Genomic DNA, 23,452 nt, shown 5'->3' with positions numbered 1-23,452 from the left:
TATCATTCATAATTTGTTTCTGCACATAATTATATCAGTCGGGGTCATTTTTACTGATGCTAAATTTTATTCATCGATCCAGTTTTCATGCCAACAGAAGTGGCATTTCCGCACCAAGAAAATGACACTGACTAAAATTAAAATCTTTTGTGAAAAACCATGTACCTTTGATAAAAATTTTGAAGTCAATAGGAGTAAACTTCTAAGAACGCCCAGCCTCCATTAACGACCTATTTACTGTGGAACAGAGAGTGCTAGTCAAAATCATTGTAACCCCTTGACATACGAAGACGTCATTTGTTTCGTTTGTCAAAACAAAAATTGATGTGTCTCAGACATCTTCTATAACATAGAGATGCCAACTTGCTCCGGACAGCAAATAAATATTTTAAAGTGGTATCAATTGTTTGTTAGGTTTAATAAATTCAATTTAGTAGATTTTTATCCACCATTATTTCTAAATAATTCATAGGCTTATATAATTCACCAATTTATAGTAGCTATGTCATGCAATATCTTTTAAAAAGCAAGCAAAAATGGTCAAATATTTGCAAAATTTAGTTTGTAGTTATTTACCGTTTTTTTAAAAGTTATTTTGGCGTGTCAGGAGCAGTTGGCATCTCTGTCAACATTCCGATGCGAGTTGTTGTTTACAGTGCAATCAAAGATCATTTCTATATCAAGAAATGATATGTCAAGGGTTAAAATTAAATTGATAAATTTAAGATATGAAAAGTAAAGCTTATAATTTTGTACCACTAATTCAATTAATATAAAAATAATCAGGCAAAAAAAGTTTATAAGTTGGGTGATATTTAATAATTTGTTTAAGTCGTGAAATTAAAATGATTGTGAAGCAATGGTGGCAGTTGAACTCTCCCTTGAATTAAATCTTAAAATAGGTTTGACCAGGAGAAATAATAGTACTAAGTAAACACTGTTATTAATGTTTATTATTATATCAAATTACAAAACCGTAAAATTCATGATTAAATGTAAATTAATTAAAAATTTTAATATTGTAAATGTTTAATTTGTAATGTAAATGCGTAACTACACTTTTATTTAGTTTGTAGTTTTTTGTGAAAAGTCTTTGTGAATGTTTCCAAATGATCTGGATTGTATGGAATATTCGCTTTTAGTTCTTCCATCTGACTCGCTTGGTGGGCAGAGAAGAGGCTACAATAAGAAAAAGAGAAATTTGTATAAATTTAAAACATACAAGAACAAAATTGAAAAAATTTATAACTAAAACAAAATTAAAATTTTAAAAAAAAATTTGTTTTTCAGTTTAGATTGAAAGATAAATTGAAAAGAAGGATAGAATAGAAGAAAAGAAGAAAGATAGATTGATAGAAAGTTAGTAGATTGAAAAGAAGCATTTTTTTTTTTTTTTTTTTGTCTAACCTAAAACTAAAACGTATGGGAAATTTTCGATGATGAGAGAAACAGGGTGCATAGCCAGATTTTTCAACAAAAAATAAGCACCTTTTAAGCACTCAAAAATATTTTTAATCACTTTAAAAAAATAAATTATAATCAGGATATGTGCAGTAATAAGAATGATTTCCTCCTACTGTTTAAAGTTCTTCATTTATGTACATAAAATCAAAAAAATGCAAAAACATTTTCAAAGACTTTACAAAATCATGATAAAACGTATGGGAAATTTTCGGTGATCAGAGAAACAGGGTGCATAGCCAGATTTTTCAACAAAAAATAAGCACCTTTTAAGCACTCAAAAATATTTTTAATCACTTTAAAAAAAAAAAAATTATAATCAGGATATGTGCAGTAATAAGAATGATTTCCTCCTACTGTTTAAAGTTCTTCATTTATGTACATAAAATCAAAAAAATGCAAAAACATTTTCAAAGACTTTACAAAATCATGATAAAACGAGTAGTTTCTGATAAATATTGCAGAAAAAATTGTGAAAAACATGCTTTTTTTTGTAATTCATGACGGCAAACAGGGCAAAGAAAAAAAATCTCATTTTGAAAGATATAAAATAAATCAATTTTGACAAACCTTAATTGAAAAAAGCACTGTTAAGGTCTTTCAAAAAACATAAATCAGAAATTAGCACCTTTAAGAAACGCTACACACCCTGGAGAAGTTTAAGTTTATAACAAAAGTTACGTATCCAACACATTTTCTTCTTTTTCGTCTACTTGAAAGACAAATTCAAAAGGAATATAACGGTGAGACGGGTTCAGCCAGAAAACTACGGTAAAAAGGTTTTGGGATCAGACAAATCTTAGATTCATGATAAAATTTTCATAAATTTTTTACTACTTTTAAACGAACGTTTGTTTCAGTTATTGAGTTAATAAGGCATAAAAATTCCCAGCGATCTGCTATACCAGTTCAGTGCTTTTGCTTTGTGAAGCTACTGTTAATTGTCATTGTGTTGATTGTTTTCTTTTTTAAGTTTTCGTTTAGTCGTCTAGAATTTCAGATGATTCAGTTTGTGTCTTGGTTTTTTCACAGGTTAGCGAAAAGAAAAGGTTTTAATTCACTAATTCCCTTTACAGATAAAATGGCCACGAGACCACATAATTTGGCCTTTACCCCACTTATGTCTCAAGGAGGGACGGACTCGGGCTCTGAGGGCTTGGACCTCCAAAAGTGAGCCCGATCTACTCTCTAACAGGGTATAACTATGTGCTACATATATAAAGTGAAAAACGTGCATAAAGTACAAATAAAATACAGATATGAACATACGCTAGTTTTAGTTCTCTAAGCAAGAGCATTCCTCATCATATAAATACATAAAATGGTTGTGTTTTTGGTTTCAAGGCGCTGAGGAACGTTTCTTGTTTAAAACATTGAAACTATAATATGTCCATTTCTGTACTTCATTCACATTATTTCCCACTATAGTCCTGAAACACGTAGTATCAAAAAAAATTATTTTATTATTTCAACAGTTTATTTTTGTACTGAGATATTTTGACTTCATATCTAAAAAGGAAATGATGAGAAATAATAAATTTGTTACTGATTGCTAAGCCATACAAAATGTGGTTAGGTCTAATTTGATTTTTCTAGAGTGTTTTAGCTTTCAATGATAATTAAGAGTGCAGTTAGAATTTTCAGATGTCATGATTTATAAGGAAATAAAACTATGATTGATTTTCTTTCACATCAATTAATTCTTTATTTAGAAGACTAAAATATCTGAATGTAATTTTTTTGTCAAAAATTTTTATTTTTGATAATAATTATACACTTAGTAATGATGTTTATTATCATTATTTTTTATTTATTTATTTTTTTTTTTGATGAAGAAATGCATTTATCTGATAAGCATTACAAATAGAGCACGTCTAGTCATATAATTTAACATAAAGATTCTATGGCTTGAGATTTCGTTATCTGTAAATTAGACCTAAATCATAATGAATGGAATATGTGGGTTTACTGTCCGAAAAAAAAAATAGCCAGAGCTCATAAATGTTTAATATTGTTTTTTTGGAAGAGAGAACACTTTTAGTTCATTTTCTAAAAAGAGGATGTAATAGAAAATGTTAATAGAAAATTTTAAAGAAGAAAACAATGAAAAATATAATAAAAAATAATGAATATAATAAAAAATAATGAATTTTCAGAAAATAGTGTGCTTTGGTTTAACAATGGAATATTTTTAAGTAGAATTTTTGATTATTGTTTTCCTTTTGTAAATAGTTTATGTATTTTACTTCTGTATTTGTATTCTTTTCCTCTCTTCCTGGACTTTTTGCAAAACCTTTGGGGTACAGAGAGAGCAAATTTTAGACATTTCTTGTGCTCTCTCGATAGAAAAGGTTTCGTGCTTTTGTCTTTCGGAGCTGGTACCTCCTGATGAAGTCAGCTTCGGTTGTTATTGTTATATTTTTCATTACTTTCTTCTTCAAAATTTTCGATTGGTTTCAATTTTCTTATGGGATTTCGGCTGTATTGTGCAACCTTCCTTTGGAATTGTAGTATTGAACTGCTTTACACATGATTTTTGATTTCACTTACTATCAAATCAGTTAAGAAATTCTTAGGCGACATGTAAACTTCCTTACAAAAGTATAAATATTTCTGCACTTCATACTTTGATATAGTTGAAACTAACAAAGACTATTTCAAACTTATTAATTAAGCTTTCAATCGCTTATTGTCTTAATTATAAAAATTTTGAAACTCCACCTTTTCTCCTTTTTATAGTCATGCAATGATTTCTTCATTTCAAAAGATTTTAATGGTTTATTGTTAGTTTTTGAAAAACATCTTATATCATCACATTTCTATGAAGAAAAAAGAAACAATATTTCAATATAATTACATTTTTTCATGCACTCATATTTAGTAATAACTATATGAGAATATAATTTTAATCTAAATATTAAAGAGATTAATATAAATATTCATTAATAAAGAGATTTTTAGAAATAAAAACAATAATATCAAATTTTAAAAAATAGTTTCTTTGTTAATTGTGCCATTTTTAAGGCATCTTAATTTTGAGTTAAAACTCTATGTACTAAACTAGTAAAATAGTCCTAAATAAAATAAATGCATAAACCAAACAAAAATGCAGCACTGTATTAGAGTTTTAAAGACAATGAAATTTTGATTTTAAGCATTCTATCTTTAAGAAAACATGGAAATAATAAAAAGTGTATTTTTTATTTATAGAGTTTTCTTTTTCTGTTTAAGTTGTTTTCTAGGTCAGCTTCAACTTGTATGCATAGTTTTAAAAATTGCTGCATAATTTTAAAAATTTTAATACAGAATTTACAGGGTGCTACATGTTACCAAATCATTGTTGGAACTGGATTTGGGTTTACTAATTGTTAATATCATAAGTGCCTTCTTTTTAACTTCAAAAATTATTTACTGTAAAAAACTTAGACCAGAAAAAAACATAGCTTTTTATTTGGCAGTTACAGAGTCAGCCAAAAGCTGCTTCTAATTATAGTAAAACATCCAGGTGGCAATTATGAAGTCTTAGAACTGAACACTCATGTTAAAGGGCCAATTGCATATCATGAATATCTCTAGACTTATATAATAGAAGTAATTTATATACATATATTTCTTCCTGCAAAGTACTTTCATAAAAATATTAGTTTACTTCAGATAAAGTAAAACTTTTTACACTTAAAACTATGCTTAGTGTAAAAATATAATTGAAATAAAATTTTGAGTATCTAAAGCAAATTGCGCAAGATTTATTTCTTCAAAGCAATTGGAATATAGAAGTAATAGTTTTAAAATCAATTTTCTTCCAAGTCTCAAAATTTATTCTTTAAAAAAAATTAATTTAGCGCTTTAGAGTTTTTAATTTTAATATGACCATTAAATAAATGCCTTGATGTCAAAGAATTATAAAGATATTATTAATTAAAATACTCACTTGCATTATACCCCAGATAACAGTATAATCCTTTTTGAAAAAGAAAAAAAACATTTGTACAAAGCATCATCTTATTCTAAATAATTAGCTGACTTGATTACTTTTCCAAGTTGATTTTATAAAATTACATTCCTTTTCAAACTTTTTCTTGATATCATTTGTATTACAATATTATATGTTCCTGACATGAATAACATAACAAGATTCTTATCAGTAAAAGTGGAAGTCATGATAGCCAAAATTAAGTTAAATAAATAATGACGAGAAAAAAGAAGACACACCAAAAATTACAACGCATCATCCAAACACTGCCAAGCACCTAGCCTCATTTGTAGGTTTCTATCTTTTAACAGCTATGGCAGGTTTGGTATATATTTTTGACTAGAGTCAAACAACGTAGACAGCGCTTGAGCTGGTACCCTCTCTTCCCCACCACAATCAATGCAAGGACGTTCAGCCACGACCGATTTAGTGTACACCTTGCAGCATTTATGCGGTGGCTGTTATATTGGCTGTGAGGATAGAGTGCCAAAATGTATACTATTTAGATTTCTTTAGAAAAAGCTAAGTAGGCAATTAACAAACAAACATTCATCTCATACCTTATACTTTTAAAACTGTTCAAATACAATAAATATTTACTATTTCACACAATACATTTCTTATGGTAATACAATAATTCATCTGCATAAAAATCAGGGTTCCCACTCAATTTCAGAAAGAAAAAAAAATTCCTGACTTTTCCTGGCATACCAGGTAAATTTTAATGATAATTGAGTCCATAGTTTCATCAGAAAACTTTGATTCTTTTATTTGTAATGTGAAATATTAGTTCCTATGTTAAAAAAATATTTTAAAATGAGGATTGGTACTTTTCAGTTTGACTAAAATGTGAAATTTTTACAACAAATAATTGTAATATATGTTAGAATTATTTAACTCGAATCTCAATAACTGATTACAGTTACTGACAATTTTAAGACTGGTAATTTTCCAGGTATGAGATAGGAATACTCCAGGTTTTAGTAAAAAAATTGCAATTTTCCCTGACTATTCCCTGATATTTAGAGTTAAAACAAAATTCCCTAACAATTCCAGGTTTTCCCAGTTCTCCCAGACTCGTGGGAACCCTGAAAATATATTACTTCAAAACAGCAATTTAAAAAAAAAATTTAAGGGAATAAAGAGATAATTATTACCAATTCAGTCACGAGTTTATGACAGCGGATAACATCAATTATTCTCCTTTCTAAGGCTTCCAAATATTGAAGCACATTATCATCAGTTATTCCTTCATCTACAGTGAATGCAACTCGGTGAGAAGAAAAATTATCCAAGAAATTATAAATTCTCTTCAAAGCACTCTTAATTGCTTCCAATTCTTCTGCTTTTAAATCAGAAGCGTCTTCTAACTCTTGTGCTTCCATTCTCAACATATCAGTACAATTCTAAAAAATATTTAATCGAATGGGACAGATTAAAAAAAAAGTAAGTAACATAATAAAAAAAGATATATTGATATAAAAGATGAAGGAAAATGAAGCAGACAGAGTTAAAGAATTTTTAGATAAAATAAATAATAATAAAAAAAAAACAGTATAGAACATATATATATATACACATATAAAATGTTAGAGTATAAATAATTATGTGTTATAAAAGAATGATCTTTAGAAAATTATTTCATCAAATAAAAATGGGTAAATATTAGTGATGCAACGGATCTTAATTTGGCCGGATAACGGATACCGGAAATCCGGCCAATCTTTGAGCCGGATATCCGGTATCCGATCACAGTACTTTTTTAAAATATGTATTTATAATCAATTGGACTAGACAAAACTATTATTTTTCTTTTGCTTATATGATTATATATTTCTTTTAAATAAACTTTCAATTAAGAGTACTTAACTTTAAATTTCTGAATATCAATAAATAACTATTATGTAAATAACACTTAGTTGAAGAATGTTATCTGCACTGAGTATTGTGCTTAGCTTAAATAAAACCACTGATAGAATATTTATTATAAGCAGGTGGCAGAAACAAACATCTGTTAAAGATTCAAACTTATTTATATAAAAAATCAAATTGAAATAATGAATAAATTAATAATTTTAAAAATATTTCTTTCTTTTGTTCTTAATATTGAAGTATATATATAATTTTAATCATCTTTTTCTGAAATAATGTTCTTGTTCTGAAATAATGTTCTTATGCTCTTGCCATTTGCAAAAACAGGTTTCACTTCTGTAGGTTATTCTTACCACCCACTTTGTAAGACCAGGTCCCTAAGATAAGAGATAAGATATATTGTGTAATGGTCAATGGTGTTTTCCCCTTTGTTAACTGTAACTGAATCTGTATACTTACCTCAGTTATGCTTTGATAGTTATAGGCTGCAGTTATATTTTACTTCATTTTAATAATTGTGAGAATAAATTTGTCATAAACTGTTGAAAGGCAATTATAATCATGAGTTTTAAAAGCAAAAGTGCTGTATGGAATTATTTCAAGTATGTGGAGGATGCAATTAAAGTGAAATGCAATCTTTGTTCCTGTTTTATCTCAAGAGGTGGAACAGGCAAAAAAGCATCAACTTCTCCACTATTAAATCATCTAAGGAGAAAACATTTAGCAGAATATGCCAAAATTAATTACTGCAATGAAAAAGGTCAGGATTTAGGTTTTGAATCCACTGATGATACTGTAAATGCAGATGATCCCAGTGCAAGTTCTAAAAAAAGAAGATTGGAGCAACCAACTTTAGAGGCAGTTCTGGAAAAGAAAAAAATCTTGGATATAAACAATCCAAAAGCTGTAGAATTACATTATGTTATTGGCCAAATGATAGCAGTAGATAATCAACCATACTTATTTGTGGAAGATGAAGGTTTTCGAAATCTCATAGCAAAAACACAACCATAGTATAAAGCTCCATCAAGGGAATATTTCAAACAAGTAATTATATCAAAAATGCATTCAAAATGTAAAGAAGAAATTGAGTCATTGCTTTCTTCAGCTACATATATATCTTTAACTACTGATATATGGTCTAATTCAGTTTTATTAGCTTTACTGCTCACTGGATAGATAATGATTTTAATTACAAACATTTTGTATTAAACTCAAGACACTTTCCCGGAAGTCATACTGGAGAAAATGTAGGCAAGATGTTAAGCAGCTTGAGCGAGGAACGGAATGTGACAAGTAAAATATATCTGGTCATTCATGATGGTGGTTCAAATATTGTAAAAGCCGTAAATGATCTCAATTTAGAAAGTGAATGTTGTTTTTTACATAATTTGCATTTAATTGTAAGTGATGCATTAAATTCCCAAAGAGCATTAAAGGATATCATTGCTCTAGGAAGAAGAATTGTTGGCCATTTCAACCATTCTTCTTTAGCTTGTTCAAAATTTAAAGAAATACAAGAAAAACAGTTACATATACAATACAAAAAATTAGTGCAGGATGTTTCAACAAGATGGAACAGTACATTTTACATGTTGAACAACTTACAAGAATTACAAAATGCTATATCCATCTATGCGAATGGAAACAATGAAATTCAGAACTTTTCATCATATCAGTGGACTCTAATTGAAAATTGTATAAAATTGAAAAAAATTTAATGAAATTAGTTACTTATTAGTTAATATTTATATGTTTTTATTTGATAAGATTGCCAATTTCATTTTATTTTAAAAATCAAAGAGGTTGGCTATTATATAATTATAATATAATAAATATGTATATCCGTATAGTAAATATATTCTGTTGTAATTGTATACCATATTTTTATATACTACATACTATGTTATATTATATAACTTTCAAAATACTAACATACTTTAAGAATATTTATATCAATGGTTAGTAAAACATAGCTGTTGTAGACCAAGATAAAAACTAAAACCTAATATATATTTTAAGTATAATTTCTTTATTTTATAAACACTATAAGTATAAAAAAAATTATATTTGAAAAGAATATTGATTTTTATGTTAATATTACATTTTCTACCATCATTGTGATGAATTATTTATATATATATATATATATTTCATTTTTACCTTTCTACTCAATATTTTATTTCGAGCCAAATGTTACTACCGGATAATCGTAATAACCGGATACCCGGCCTACTAGCCGGATAGATACTGCCTGCCGGATATCCGTTGCATCTCTAGTAAATATTATACATAGATAAAAGAAAGTTTGTCAAAACATTTAAAAAAAAATCAATTACATAAATGCTTGTTTATTTTTTAAAAAAATCTTGAATTTAAAACAATGGTTTCCTGGAGCAAATATATTTCAGAATTTTTCACCTCTTTTTTTTCAAAAAAAACAAAACAAAACAAACAAAATCATTATTTGTACATACTCATTATTTGTATTATACATTATTAGAAATTATTTTAAAAATAAAACTTAAAAAAAAAAGAAAGATAAAAAGAGTTATGTTTGTATTTTTTTTCTCTCTCTCTTTTATTTTATTATGTTTGTATTTTTTCTCTCTCTCTCTTATGTGTTATTATTTTCTATTACTATTATCTCTCTCTCTCTTTTATTTTATATGATGTATGAGATTTATTTTCCATTTAATGTTGAGATTTTATTATGGGTATTCATGGCATATTTATAAGATATTTAATACATAATATTACATAATTTCTCAATATCATTTCATTTTAAATTAGATTGATATTCGTTATGGTATAAAAACGTTTATTCAATAGAATATGTGTTTAAATTTTATAATGTTTCAAATCAATTAATTGAGAATAAATTGACATAATATTGTATTTTAATATACAACCCAAAACTATTGTATCTTAAATCACATAATTATTTTTTATTGTATAAGAAATGCTGCTTCAATAAAATAGCTGGGTTTTTTTCTACATCATTTAAAACTCTGGAAGAAAAAAAATTAATAAAAACAATTCAAAGTAACAAAAATAAATAAAACTTAAAAAAAAAATGGATTTTGCAATTCGTCTTATTTGTTTCTCAGACTCTATAGTCAAATACAGGGCTGTGAACTACTATGTTTTGTGCAAAATACTTTATAGGATGGTAGACAAGTAAGAACTAAAGCTTTTTGAATTTCTTGTAACTCCGCCAATATTTTAAAAGCTTTACTACGAGAGAGCTAGAACAAAGTGGGATTTTATATAACTTTTGAATCACTTAAATGTACTGGTGTGGAAAATAAATTTTTAAAAAAATTACAGAACAAGAGACCATACATTAAAGCATAATCTTATTTACCACTCAAAGAAAATTTCCCAAAAAGCATAGAAAGTTGGTAGCCCTTCAAATATACAAAGAAAGAAGCAGAGAAAAAATCTGTTTGTAAGTTATCATTTGTAAAAATGGAAGCATGAATGAAATTGGACTCAAAAATTTGCTAAAAAATATGAAATTTTTTTATATTGAACTAATTACACTGATATTATAATGCAAACTGATATTAAAAAATGCAAAAAAATTTATTTGCAATAAATATCATATGTAATACAATGCTCATAAAAAAAATCAAAATAAAATTAACAAAGATTCCTGTAATAATAACAAAATATATATGATGACAACCATGCAAAAACAAACAGAATAAAATGTATCTATACATTTATACTTACAAAAATAAACAAAAAATAATAATTTTTCTTCCAAAAAATTATTTGCATTGAAGGTGAAAGACCCCAGAAATCCTTTATTGCAATGCATTATTTAGAAATAATGATGATTAAGATGCATTGCAAACCTAAATAATTTCAAAATAAAAATAATAAAAAAAAAAATTCAAAATATGAAAGTATTGCAAAAAATACATATAAAAGAGAATAAATAATAAAATTTTGATGAGTTTCAAAAAAAGGAAGACACAATAAATTGTAACTCTCCAAAGAGAAAAATAAAATAAAACAAATTGTTAAATTTTATTGGCAAATAAATTATAAAACTTAAATGCGTTATAATGAGAAAGAAGAAAAACTATTCAGATCCCATCTCAAAATTTATAATATTTTAGGGTTCCATTTAAACAATGCAGTAGAGACAATGTTTTATAAGAGATTAGTTATAATAGCAAAATAAATAATTCTTAGATATTCTAATTTGACTGTTTTATTAGTTTTGATTAATATAGAAAATAATCAAACATAGAAAATATAACTTTAAGATAAGATTATAATTTTTAAGGTAAGATTATAATTTTAAAATTAATTCTGTTAATGTGGATCAACACACAAGTAGCATTATTTTAATTTATAAAATCAGTACCTCTGTTAGTCCAATATTTAAAAATTGATAGATTCAAAACAAAAAAAGTTCTAATAATTGTAGTCCTCAATAAAATGAAATCATATTTTTTTTCATGCTTCTATCTTATTATTTAGCAATATATGTTTTTAAATCAAATAAATTAGACATCAATAATACTGCTGTGCAATAGAAAAATCAGCCTAAAGGACAAAAAACTTGTATAAGCAACTTATTCTGAATGAACTTACTTTTTTTCAATCAATTTGGCATTTTTGTATGATAATCTCCGTATCAAAAAAAAAATTTTTTTTCTTCAAAAATAGATTTTGTTTTATCATTTTTTAAAAAAAAATTCTATTTTAGCTTTCAAAGCATGAGTAATAGATTTTACTAATTTCTTTTTTAATTTATTATCTGTTTTTTGTCAAACCACTTTTTTCTTGAAATCAAATGCGAAACACTTTTGCTGTTTTCTTATTTGCACGACAGAATAATAATATCATAAGACAGACAAAATATAATTAGTTTTAATCTTTCTTAAATAAGTAGTCAATTTATGAAAAAAGACAATAAATTATCAACCGGAATTTATTAATTAAACATTAAGATTTATTTGTATTGTCTGACAATTACTTATTCATTTAGAAAAATGTAATTAACAGTATATAACCCCTCCCCCCATAGAAATACATTCTTACATTGCGGTTCTTGCCAGTTGGTAAACTCACTAAAGAAATTTGCCATGCATTAATAATAAACTTTCCAAGAATAAAATCATTCATATATCAATGCAAACTCAGAAAAGAAATTAGCCACTTATTACTAACATTGATCTTCCTTCAGCCATCAAAATAACATCAAGACAATCAACATTTACTAAAACTGAAATAGAATCATTGATTCATTGTAATAGAAATGCTCAGTTGTAATGTTGTTTTTTTTTAATTTTATTAAAAAAAAATTATTGCCAGTTTGCAAACTCACGAAAGAAATTAGCCACTTATTAATAACAAACTTTCCAAGAATAAAATCATTCATATATGATAACATTGATATTCCTACGGCCATCAAAATCACAATTTGACATCAGGACAAGCATTTAAATCAAAATAACTTGATAACTAATCAATATTTATTAAACTGAAATAGAATCATTGTATTAGAAATGCTCAGTTAAAATGCTTTGTTTCTAGTTTGTAAAAAAAATTATTTAGGTATCATTTGAAAATAACAGGTACCTTTTCATTCACTTCGCTTTATTTAACTCTAATTTAGATGACTAATTACTTTTCATGACACAAATAGGGATGGAATTTAGAACTAGTGGGGGGAAAAGAGATATTTTTTCAAACAGAAATGAGAATATTGTAATTTATTTAATTATTTGTTCACACTGCTAAAGAGAAGAGGTCTTCTTTCATTGAGGAATGTATACAACTTTAAGCTTACTAATATAAAATTGAAATTAAAATAGATTCACTTACCCAATAAAGATTTCTAACAAATAACTAAATTCATGTTAATTAATTTTAATGATTTTTTTTTGTATATTTAAACTTGTAATATCTTGAAAAACTGAGAAAAAATACTATCACACTTCTGAGAGGGCGACTGAGCCATTTATTATAATTAGCCCCTTCAGGTACTGATGCAATCATGTTAATTGGCATACACAGTATTATTTGTATTATCTTTTTTTAACATCATAACAAACAAACAAAAAACACTATTTTAAAATGCTCAGAATATCTATTATCTTGAATGGTTATGCTTTGGTTAATTAAATTTGAATGTAATGAAACATCATAAATTACAAAAACTGAAGAAAGTTTTTTTCTTACCTCAATATCATTTCTTACAGCCAAATCTTTTCGATTTTGCTCTTTATACTGGCGGCTCAGAATATCTAACTCTTCTCTTTGAGCTCTGACCTCTTCATGCAAGTTCTCAATTTCTATACTCATATTATTCACCTTTTCAAATAAAGCCAGGTTACTTTCCTCCTCCACAAGGTATGCCTTGCATATGCGATTGACATCCTTGCATCCAGAAGCAAGTTGAATTCGGGCCATTATTCTGTGATATGACAGCAGGCGCTGCTCCATTATTTGTTCATTTCGAGTCTCTAGCTCCTTCTCTTCACTATTTAAAAAAGAAGAATAAATAAATTCTATGTATATACGAAGACAGATTGAATAGGAAACTTTTCATGCAGATCTTCAACTTGGAAGTTTATACTCTCCACATCACTTACAGTGACAGTTAAGTAATAAATAAGCTGAAATATAATTTTAAAATTAAATCAGACCTTAAAAACATCACAGCATGCTTATCAAGTCAGTTATAAGTTCATATGCTTATCTTTGAATTAATTAAAGGTCAAAACTTTTAATAATTGGGAAAAATTTCCTGGCATCTAGTTAAAGAAATTGTAAGGACTTCTAATGTAAAAAATTGGATGAGATACATAGAATCAGTACTGGTAGTAGAATACTTATCAGCATAATGAGAATGATAACTGAGTCTTCAAATATATACGAAAGATTAAGATTAGTAATACATAGGCTTTATTTCTAAATATTCTAAAAATAGGGCTGTGACAAGCCAAAATTGATTTAGTTTTTCATCAAATGAACAGAATAGAAAAAGATTTAAAGGGTCAAGAAATTCGAAATATTGAAAACAAGGAATGCTTATTCCGAAAAATTACGTTTTCTGCCTAGTTTCATAATTTACAATATTGCCTGCCCTGATTGAATAGCATATTTAGGGTTAGGCCCTTAAACCAATAAGATTGAATCTCAATAAGTGAAAATCTGATTATTAGGTCAAAAGTTAATGAGGATGATTTCATTTTGAAGTGCACTGTACAGATATAAAATAGTTCATTGAAAGAGATATTTTTTAATTTATTATTTATATAATAATGAACAGGTTCAATACAGTGTTCTATGAGTTCCAAAATAGTCTGAAAAAAAAACATATAACAACATATTTTTATGATTGTTTAAAAACAACCACACATAATTTAAAAAATTACTATTTTTTTAGAACCAGATGCATTTCATATTTGCAATATAAAAACTTTAATAACAATGAAAAACAGTATGCATGCATGTTTTTTGTAAGTTCTATCATTTAGTGAGTAAAATTTCGTGAATTACTTTAAAAGTAAAAAAAGAATCAAACCTATTTGCCACTCCGTCTCTTGATTTAAACTCTAAAAATGACTTCAACTGTTCATCTTGCTCCACTAAAATTTTTAATTCTTTAATCTTCTCACCCAAACGTTTCTGATCCACTTGAGTTCTTTCATTCACAAGATTCAGCTTGTATTTCACAGATTCTCTAAAAATTATTATCTGTATGCCATTATTAATCATACAAAAATTATAACCATTGAAAAATATATTCTAATTATATTAAATTCATAAATAAATCATTCAATAATAAGGTTTCATTTCATTTACCTCCAAATTATATTGAAAAAAATATTAGAATATATTGTTCTAAGAGTGTGAAAACCATTTTTTAATACAAATGAAACTTTTTTGAGAGGGAAACTGATTTATTGGAACTTTTTTGTAAGAGGAAATACTCTATTAATCAAGCATTTGTGGGTATACTTGTTCGAAGAAAATTATCATATTAAATGTGAGTTAAATAAGAACTAGTCTCATCAACTCTGATACATGAGATTTAACTAAAACTAACTTCATTGGAAAATAAGAGAGTTAGGAAAAGTAAATCATTTGTAGCTATGAAAAAAGAAACAATAGTAATATAACAGTCCTTGCAATAATAAATTTCATACATATCAAAATATTCAAAGAAAATTCATCTTTCTATCAGAAATCAAAATTGTTTTAATAATTAAATTACAAAAATGTTTTCAATTGTCTTCAAAAAAAAAAAAATAAATAAATAAATAAATAAAAATAAAAACTAACTTGGCATAGTAAATATGAAGATAAAACAGGATTAAACTGAAAAAACTGCAAATTTCATGATTCAATTGAAAGAACTAGAATTTTTATGGTAGAATTTAAAAACTGAAATTTTATATATCTGATAGGAAATACAAATATAAAACAGTTTGCATAAATTTAATTAGGATAAGAGATCAAACAAGAAAGAGTTTGGTAAGTAATAGAATACAAAAGTATACAAGAAAGATGAGTGTAAAAATATTATGAAACGATTTTAGTATTAAAATGTAAGCAAAAGTGATGTTATCTCAAACACTTAAATACATAAACAGTACATAATCAGTCAGCAAGCAGTCAAATAAACAAAGTAAATAAATTAAATAAAAAGTGAGAGTAACAAGCAGCCTTCACAGATTTGTCTGTAATAAACTTTAAAATAATAGAACGATTCTCGATGTGGTTACCCACAGCAACCTTGTGGCACAGATAGCAACCAGTAGTTTTGTAATAATTGCAACTGTAACTAGGCCTGTTATTTCCTTTCTTGAACTGGATATTTAACCGCTTATCAATAAATACATTAACCTATGAGAATATTCTGCTATCTTCCATTTTATTGTAAACAATATTCTTCTAACATCATACAAAAGAAAAACTTATTGGGCCATAACAGATCCAGTTCAAACAAATCCACCTTGTTTGCGGATTTCCATATATATCACGATGGGTGAAAATCCAGTCTTGAGTAATGCATACATAAAAAAATATGTTCCAATACAATCGAAAAGATTTTCAAGTCCTTCTAAAATAAAAAGAAATCAATATTTGCATGCATAAGACTTTATGTGTCTAAAGCTTGCTTAAAAATAAACCAAAATCAAAATTTTTCAAAAGGTTACACGTTTGGCCAAAAAAGTGCTAAATTTATCATGAAGTACAACCAAAATCTAAGTATTGCACAAGTAGGCTTGAACAATTGATCGATGTCAATTGCAATATTTCATAAAAAAAGAAATGATTTTCAAACGCTATTAAATTTTAATATTGGTTATACTCACACCAACGAAAAGATATATGTCATATTGTCTTTAGGCTGGTTTGAGTTTAATCTATATCTATGTAATCGATCATATATTATCTATAAACAGAATGAATCAACATACATATAAAGTTAATGTATATTTAGTAGTAAGAAGAATAAATAGAAATGCATATAAAGTCAATTAATATCAACTGATAAATCAAATATTTTAAAGCTTTATAATAAGCTAATATATTTTTATAAGAGATTTATGTCAATATTTGTTCACTTAAGTTATTTTAGATATACTTGGCACAATTAAAGAAAATAAGTTTGTATTTGTATCAAGAACTTCATAACAGCATGACTTTTAAATTCATCGCTCACACGAAATTAAAGCAACCAAATTTTAATAAGAGAAAGAAAAAAGTACCGTTTACAAACATACATGCCTAACTTTAGATATCTATAATTTTTTTGTATTTTTAAAATGTTTTTGCTCTTTTTAATTCAAAATTGGGTAGAAATTTATATTTTTATTTGTTAGTTCTTAAAGGAATTTACTTGCTTATATACATATGATTTTTATAAGCAATTTTAAGACAATAATCTCCATAATTTAAGTAATTTTTTAATACATAAAAAAATAAGGGTAATACAGGGATAATGGCAAAATTTAATGGAGTTGGTAGCTATGGTACACTATTCGTTGTTTCAAAACTATCATATGTAGAGATTAAAATTTGAAAAAGTCAACCAATAAATTTTTAAACAGAAAAGGCATTATAAAAAGAAAACAAAATGGAAATAAATGAATGGAAGTAAATGATAATGAGTTATGATAAAATTTTATTATTCATAAATCATTTTTTTGTTTTTGAATTCAAATCATTTTTACAAACATATTTTTAACAAAGAAATCTGTTTAGGAAATAATATAAGGTAGTTTACCCTGTTTGATATGACATAGTAGCAGAATGAACAACCTCCAATAAAGTTTTCCTACCCAAGGCTAATAATCGTTTGATGTTACTGTACTTTCTACGAAATGAACTTTGAGTGAGAAGCAAAGAGTTGATATCCTCTCTCAAGTTATTATTAGATATGAGAAGTTGATTGTATTTATGCAAGCTCTGTAAATAAATAAATAAAATCAACAAATAAATCAATTTTGTATGATATAAAAAAAAATCAATTAATATCTACCTACAAATAGATCCATAAAATCTATCTTATAACAACTAAGAATAACAAAACAGTCATATATGATGTATTTAATGACAAAATTTAAAGCATTTATAACTAAGACGACAAAATTACAATCATTCATTAAAATACATACTGGAGCATAAGAAATAAATTTACATGCTCTCAATGTCTTAATTTCAATGTTGCGGAAGAGAAGTAAAATAGTAATAAAAAAAATAAGTAGGTAAAGAGCTGAAAGCAGAAGCCAAAGGGAAAAAAATAAATAAAATAAATAAATATATAAAAAATAATGGTCAAGGGAAGAAAAAAAATGGTGTTACAAACTAAATCTGGAATTGTATCAAAATGTCACAAGAATGAAGTAAAAGAATAGATTACTAGGCTTCCATTTCACTTGAAAGATGAAACCCTTGTAAAGAGACTGTAAAACTCAAAACTTTTTTAAAAATTTAAAGCATTATTTAATGCAAAAAGTAAGATATACATTAAAAATTTATGTATCAAATTAATAATAAGAATATAAAAGTCTTATACTTGAAATAAATGTAAAACATAATTATTATATAAGAAGAAAAAGAATATTCTAAAAAATAAGACAATAAAGAGTGAAAAATGTTACTCCATTTAAGCGATTTTCCAGAAAGGAAATATTTTGCTGGTGCTTAAGAACCCTGCTTGAACTACGCAGGGCTTTGACAACTTCCTTTTGCTTCACTCTAGTTTTTTTGTCGACTTCTGATATCTGGAAGAGAGAAATTTTATAGAGTTAGAAAACTATATTGATAACAAAATGTATTTGGAAATAGTTCAAATAAAACAGAGTAATATATTAACCTCAGAAATAATAAATTAAAAAAATAAATATAATAATTTTTTTCATAAAAATCAAATGGGCAACAAATTTTATTTTTTTGGTGGCTTGATGATCACTTTAGCTGATATATATTATGCAAAGCTTTGTAAGTTAATGAGCTCTGCTTTTGACATATTACTCATATAAAACACCTTTTGGGTGATTATGGACTAGAGAATGCCCAAACTTCCTTCCATTTTTAAATTTCAATAGTTCATATCACTTTATTAGCAGAATCTGATGCACTAGATTGCACTAGCATAATTATCTATCTAACTCACATTAATTAAAGTTACTTATACAATCAAGATGACAGAATTATAGGTACTTATACAATATGTTACACACAAAGATAAAACTTTAACAGATCTTATTAATTAGCTCTTATTTTTTCTTTTTTGCAAAATACAAGCCTCCTATAAAGTAACAAAACTGTTCTGGAATGGTGCATTCAATCTAGACTAACTGAAATATTAAAAACTTTTTGTTGGAACGGGGGGAAAAAAACAAAAAAAGGGGGGAAACAGGCATGTTCTATAAAACAGTTAATTTTCCAATTTGAGCTAAGAATGATCATATCACAATTAGGGCTTTATATTTTAGTTCTTAAGATATTAGCCAGATTAAAATTCTTGTCTGCCACTATTTGTACAATAAATTGATTAATTTTAAAAATGTTAAGATGCGCAGTGACCAAAACTATTTAAGAATGTAAAAATTAAATTGGAACTCATTTATTAAAAATAATATTAATTTTAAATAAGGTTGGCATAAAGTTTCCAATACCATCAACATATTATTAAACAATAATAAAATTAGAAACTCAAATATCAAAAAAGATCCTGTACTTTTAATGTTTCATGTTTGTATACCACTGCATTTTGGCTCAAAAATACTTTTTGACAATTGCACCCCTAGGATCAAACTCTAATAGAGTAGGAGGTGTCCATAAGGTTTTCTGAATTCTATTCTGATTTAGAGCTTGCAAAAAGGAGACCCTCAATCTGGGAAAAACATAGCTTGATTTGAAACCAAACTTATCAAAGAAAAAGTTTACTTGCCAGCCCTAAATATTAGGTAGCAAATGGAGAGCTTGTAAGTGAAAAATTTTGCACCGCGTCGTAAAAGCATCTTCATTTACAAAATGAGTAGCTGTCCATTTTTTTAATAATCAAGTTGTATTTTTAATAATTATACAACAAAAAGTTGCAGCATATGTTAATTACACTTGATTATTAAATAAAACATTGTTAAAAAGTACATTATTAATAATCAAGTTGTGTTTTTAATAATTACATAACAAAAAGTCGCAGCAAATGTTAATTATACTTAATTATTAAATAAATATCTTAAAAAAATGTTATACTTTCAAGTGAAAATTTAACAGATTATGACATTTTCAAAAAGACAAATGAATTTTATAAAACACAAAATGAAATGAAAACAATTTATTTAACCAAAATGTTCACTTTTCCCACAAAAATAATGAAGGGAAAAAGTTTTTAACTTCGAAAGGATATTAAAAATAACAGATATAAATTAATAAGGAATATATAAATATCAATATTTAATCAATAGAAAACATGTCAATTAATCTGAATTAAGATTATTTAATGAGAATTTTAATATAGCAAAACATTTATAACATAAATGAAATCCAGGGTATATCAATTTAAAATAACATAAAATTCTTTCAGACAAAAAGTAATATTGAAATAAACTAAATAACAAAATTTAAATTAATAAAAATTATCGATAACTCAATTCATTGAATAATAAAATTGTTTGAAGTAGTTGGAAGAAGTAATTTTATGAACTTCATAACTTACATCTCGTTTATAGTTTTTCAATTCCTCAGTCTGCTTCGTCAGAAGATTTTCAAGCCTTATCATTTCATCTAAAGCTTTTCGAAATCGTTCTAAATTTTGGTTAGCTTTGTTTGAGAAACTATCACCCTCTTGCAGTCGTAGCTGTAAAGTTAGTTCTGACTTTTGCTTCTTTAATTCAGATATTATTTCCCTAAATTAATGAAAAACAAACAAAAATACTTTAAATAAAAATAACTTTTTGTTTAATCATAATCAAACATTCTACAAAATGAATAAAATTGAATCTAAAAAAATGATAAGTAATGAAAAGAGACTTCAATAAAATTACCTCATATTTTTCTAACATTAGCAATTGAAAGAAAAACAAAAAGAATTGATTGAACAAAAATATGTTGAAACAAGGCTACAGAACTATTAAAATCTATCAGATTCTTAAATCAATATTAATTGTCTCACTAATTAAAAAATGTGATGTTTTACGTCTAATATTTTAATGAGATATAAAAAGATTGAGTATTAGACTGATGAAATATTAAAATAAAAATATTTTCCAAATTAGACAACTGAAGTATTAAATTCAAAACTGAAATTTTTTTTAAAATTATTATCATAGGAACAACCATTATTTTAAAACTCAAGTCTGAGGTAGAAATTAGTTACTTTAATTTATTTAATCGAAAAAGACCAAGAACCAGTTAAATAAACAAATTAAGTTTAAAATTGAGAACAATGATTTGTTATTTTTAAAAATACAAAGCATGATCAAGTAATTATTTTCATCATAACATGAACACTAAGTAAAAAAGAAATGTATTCTATGTCCAATTCATTAAAAATTGTAAAGAAACAAAATTTTACATTGTTAAAAAGACCAAGAACCAGTTAAAGAAATAAATTAAGTTTAAAATTGAGAACAATGATTTGTTATTTTTAAAAATACAAAGCATGATTAAACAAGTAATTATTTTCATTACAACATGAAAACTAAGTATAAAATAAAAAAAGAAACATATTCTATGTCCAATTCATTAAAAATTGTAATGAAACAAAATTTTACAGTATAAAAACTTCTACAAGCTTGAATTTATTCACCTGCTATTTAAAACTGAAGTTAAAGAAAATTGTATTCTAAGCAGGGGTCTGTCCAGACATTTTGTGAAAGGTACCGTTTTTGTCAAATTGTGAAAAAATTACTCACATTCGTTCAACCAGGGTCTTGCTTTTATGAATTTGTGCAAATAGGGTCCGGTTATAGCAAAAAACTTTTTCAAGGAGTTTATAAATTGTAAATAGATACAAGATTATATCAGCATCGTAAAATTATAATAAAAAAAAATTAAATTTTCAAAAATAAACAGCAATTGTTGCTTCTAAATAAGAGATGCAATAAACAAACATTTGGTATTTAGCCTATACTGCTGAAAGCAGAATATTCATTTCAGACGAGCAATGGAAGAATCGTCTGCCGAAGACAAAACTTAATTTGTTTACATCCATCTTTCTTATTTTCTGCCCTGGGAAAGGTTTATTCAATTAACAAAACAATAATGAAGATAAACAAATATGTGAAGGGTCCGATTGAAAGAAAAATCATTTTGTGAAGGGCCCGTTTTTAAGTTAAAATATTTTGTGAAGGGTCCATTTTTATGAAAAGATATTGTGCGAAAGGTCCATTAACGGACCCAAATTTCTTCTAAACAGACCCCTGCTAAGTGACCTAACATCAAGGATGTTTCCCTATCGGTACCTATTAATGCCAAAGAACCTTTTTTACTTAAAAAATTTTTTTTTTAAATTAAAAGTTTGCCAAAGGTGGTAACCAACCCTTTGATTTGGTCACCTTCTATGATATTGTTTTTAATTTCTTATGTACTACTGTTTGGTTGTCGCCAAAGTTTAGTAATTTTTTTGTTGCAGTTACAGAAATCTTCTCGAGCATACCATTGCTTTCTTATTTGTTGTTGCATCTTTGTGTGTGTGGTGTGACGAGACATTTCTTTCTTTTTCATTTCATAGCACAATCTTTGATATTCATCTCTCACAACTAGTAACCTCTCCTGGTTTATTTTTAATTCAGTTGGTTTTGAATCATCTTCCAGGTTATTCATTGTCCTTAAAAATAAGAAAATAAAGATTGTATACAATACAAGACACATATAAATATATATGTAGCTCATTTAATGATTTTACTCTAATTACAAAGAAGAAAATACAACAGTAAACAATAAGGACTAATTCAAGCAAAATAAACTGAAAATCGTGCTTTACAAACCAAATAAATTTCTTAATATTTAAAATTCTTCACATAATGCAGCAAAGTCTGCAAACATAAAATTGCTAGGAAAGTTGCAAACATTTTTTTAACACAATATGTTTCAGCAAGAGTTAAAAATAAGTTGCACATTTTAAACATCATGTAAAACAATGATTTGAGTATGTACTATTGATAAGAATTCTATTTGATTTGTAGAAACCATTTAGAAATTTTAAGTAAAAATAAAAAAAAAATGCTTTAATTTTTTTAAAAAAAAAAGAAGAAAAAAAGGAAAGTTGTATAAAGAATAGAAATTTATTTAACAAATTAATCTCACATTAAGTAAAAATAGAATCCCTCCAGATTTAAAATGATAAATAAAATTGCTTTACAATTAGATTTATTTATAAATAAAGGTACACATATTGCTTAGCATAAATTAAACATTAAAGAAACCATAAAGAAAATACTATCTCATTTACTTTAAATAGAAATAAATAAGATAATCCTCAAAAAAATTTAAATATTAACGTTGTGAAATTTACAAGATTAAAATCATAAAATCAAGACAAACTATTAATTTACTAGAAGTTATGAAGAATTAATGCAATGTTTGTTTTCATTTTTGAACATAGAAACCGTTTCAAGTAATATAAAAAGCTTCTGGTTGCCTATTTCTTTAACGCTG

The 23,452-nt window shown here is 26.1% G+C and overlaps 2 protein-coding genes across 9 annotated transcripts in view; one reads left to right on the top strand and one right to left on the bottom strand.

The window, feature by feature from the left end:
- The window catches only part of mRpL51 (mitochondrial ribosomal protein L51), a 59,466-nt gene that overhangs the window by 27,830 nt on the left and 8,184 nt on the right, over window positions 1-23,452 (top strand). The gene's annotated exons all lie outside the window — the stretch shown is intronic.
- On the bottom strand, window positions 936-23,425 carry LOC107441011 (coiled-coil domain-containing protein 63). 8 transcript variants are annotated; one of them, XM_087163537.1, is made up of 10 exons: window positions 23,350-23,425; window positions 22,452-22,622; window positions 20,511-20,700; window positions 18,448-18,570; window positions 17,571-17,752; window positions 14,859-15,017; window positions 13,511-13,811; window positions 6,592-6,840; window positions 4,183-4,280; window positions 936-1,179 (listed from the first exon to the last, which is right to left on the bottom strand). In XM_087163537.1, exons 2-10 carry the CDS (start codon window positions 22,616-22,618, stop codon window positions 1,062-1,064), a joined length of 1,587 nt encoding a protein of 528 aa, XP_087019663.1. In that variant the 5' UTR covers window positions 22,619-22,622; window positions 23,350-23,425; the 3' UTR covers window positions 936-1,061. The 8 variants fall into 8 exon arrangements, with proteins under 8 accessions (XP_087019663.1, XP_087019662.1, XP_087019664.1 ...); XM_087163536.1 differs by having other exon boundaries at window positions 23,247-23,413; XM_087163538.1 differs by having other exon boundaries at window positions 23,339-23,413.

The sequence above is a fragment of the Parasteatoda tepidariorum genome, chromosome 5 (assembly GCF_982258835.1).
Source record: "Parasteatoda tepidariorum strain Cologne lab strain chromosome 5, Ptep-v5.0, whole genome shotgun sequence".
NCBI lineage: Eukaryota > Metazoa > Arthropoda > Arachnida > Araneae > Theridiidae > Parasteatoda > Parasteatoda tepidariorum.
The sequence above is the reverse complement of the archived record's forward strand: the minus strand, read 5'-3'. Positions and strand labels throughout refer to the sequence as shown.

What these genes read in the sequence shown, in the direction of transcription:
- LOC107441011 (XM_087163535.1), bottom strand. An exon ending in TGAAAAACTATAAACGAGAT is followed by an intron (nt 18,571 to 20,510) that starts GTAAGTTATGAA and finishes TCTCTCTTCCAG; the next exon opens with ATATCAGAAGTCGACAAAAA. An exon ending in TGGAAAATCGCTTAAATGGA is followed by an intron (nt 17,753 to 18,447) that starts GTAACATTTTTC and finishes ATTTATTTACAG; the next exon opens with AGCTTGCATAAATACAATCA.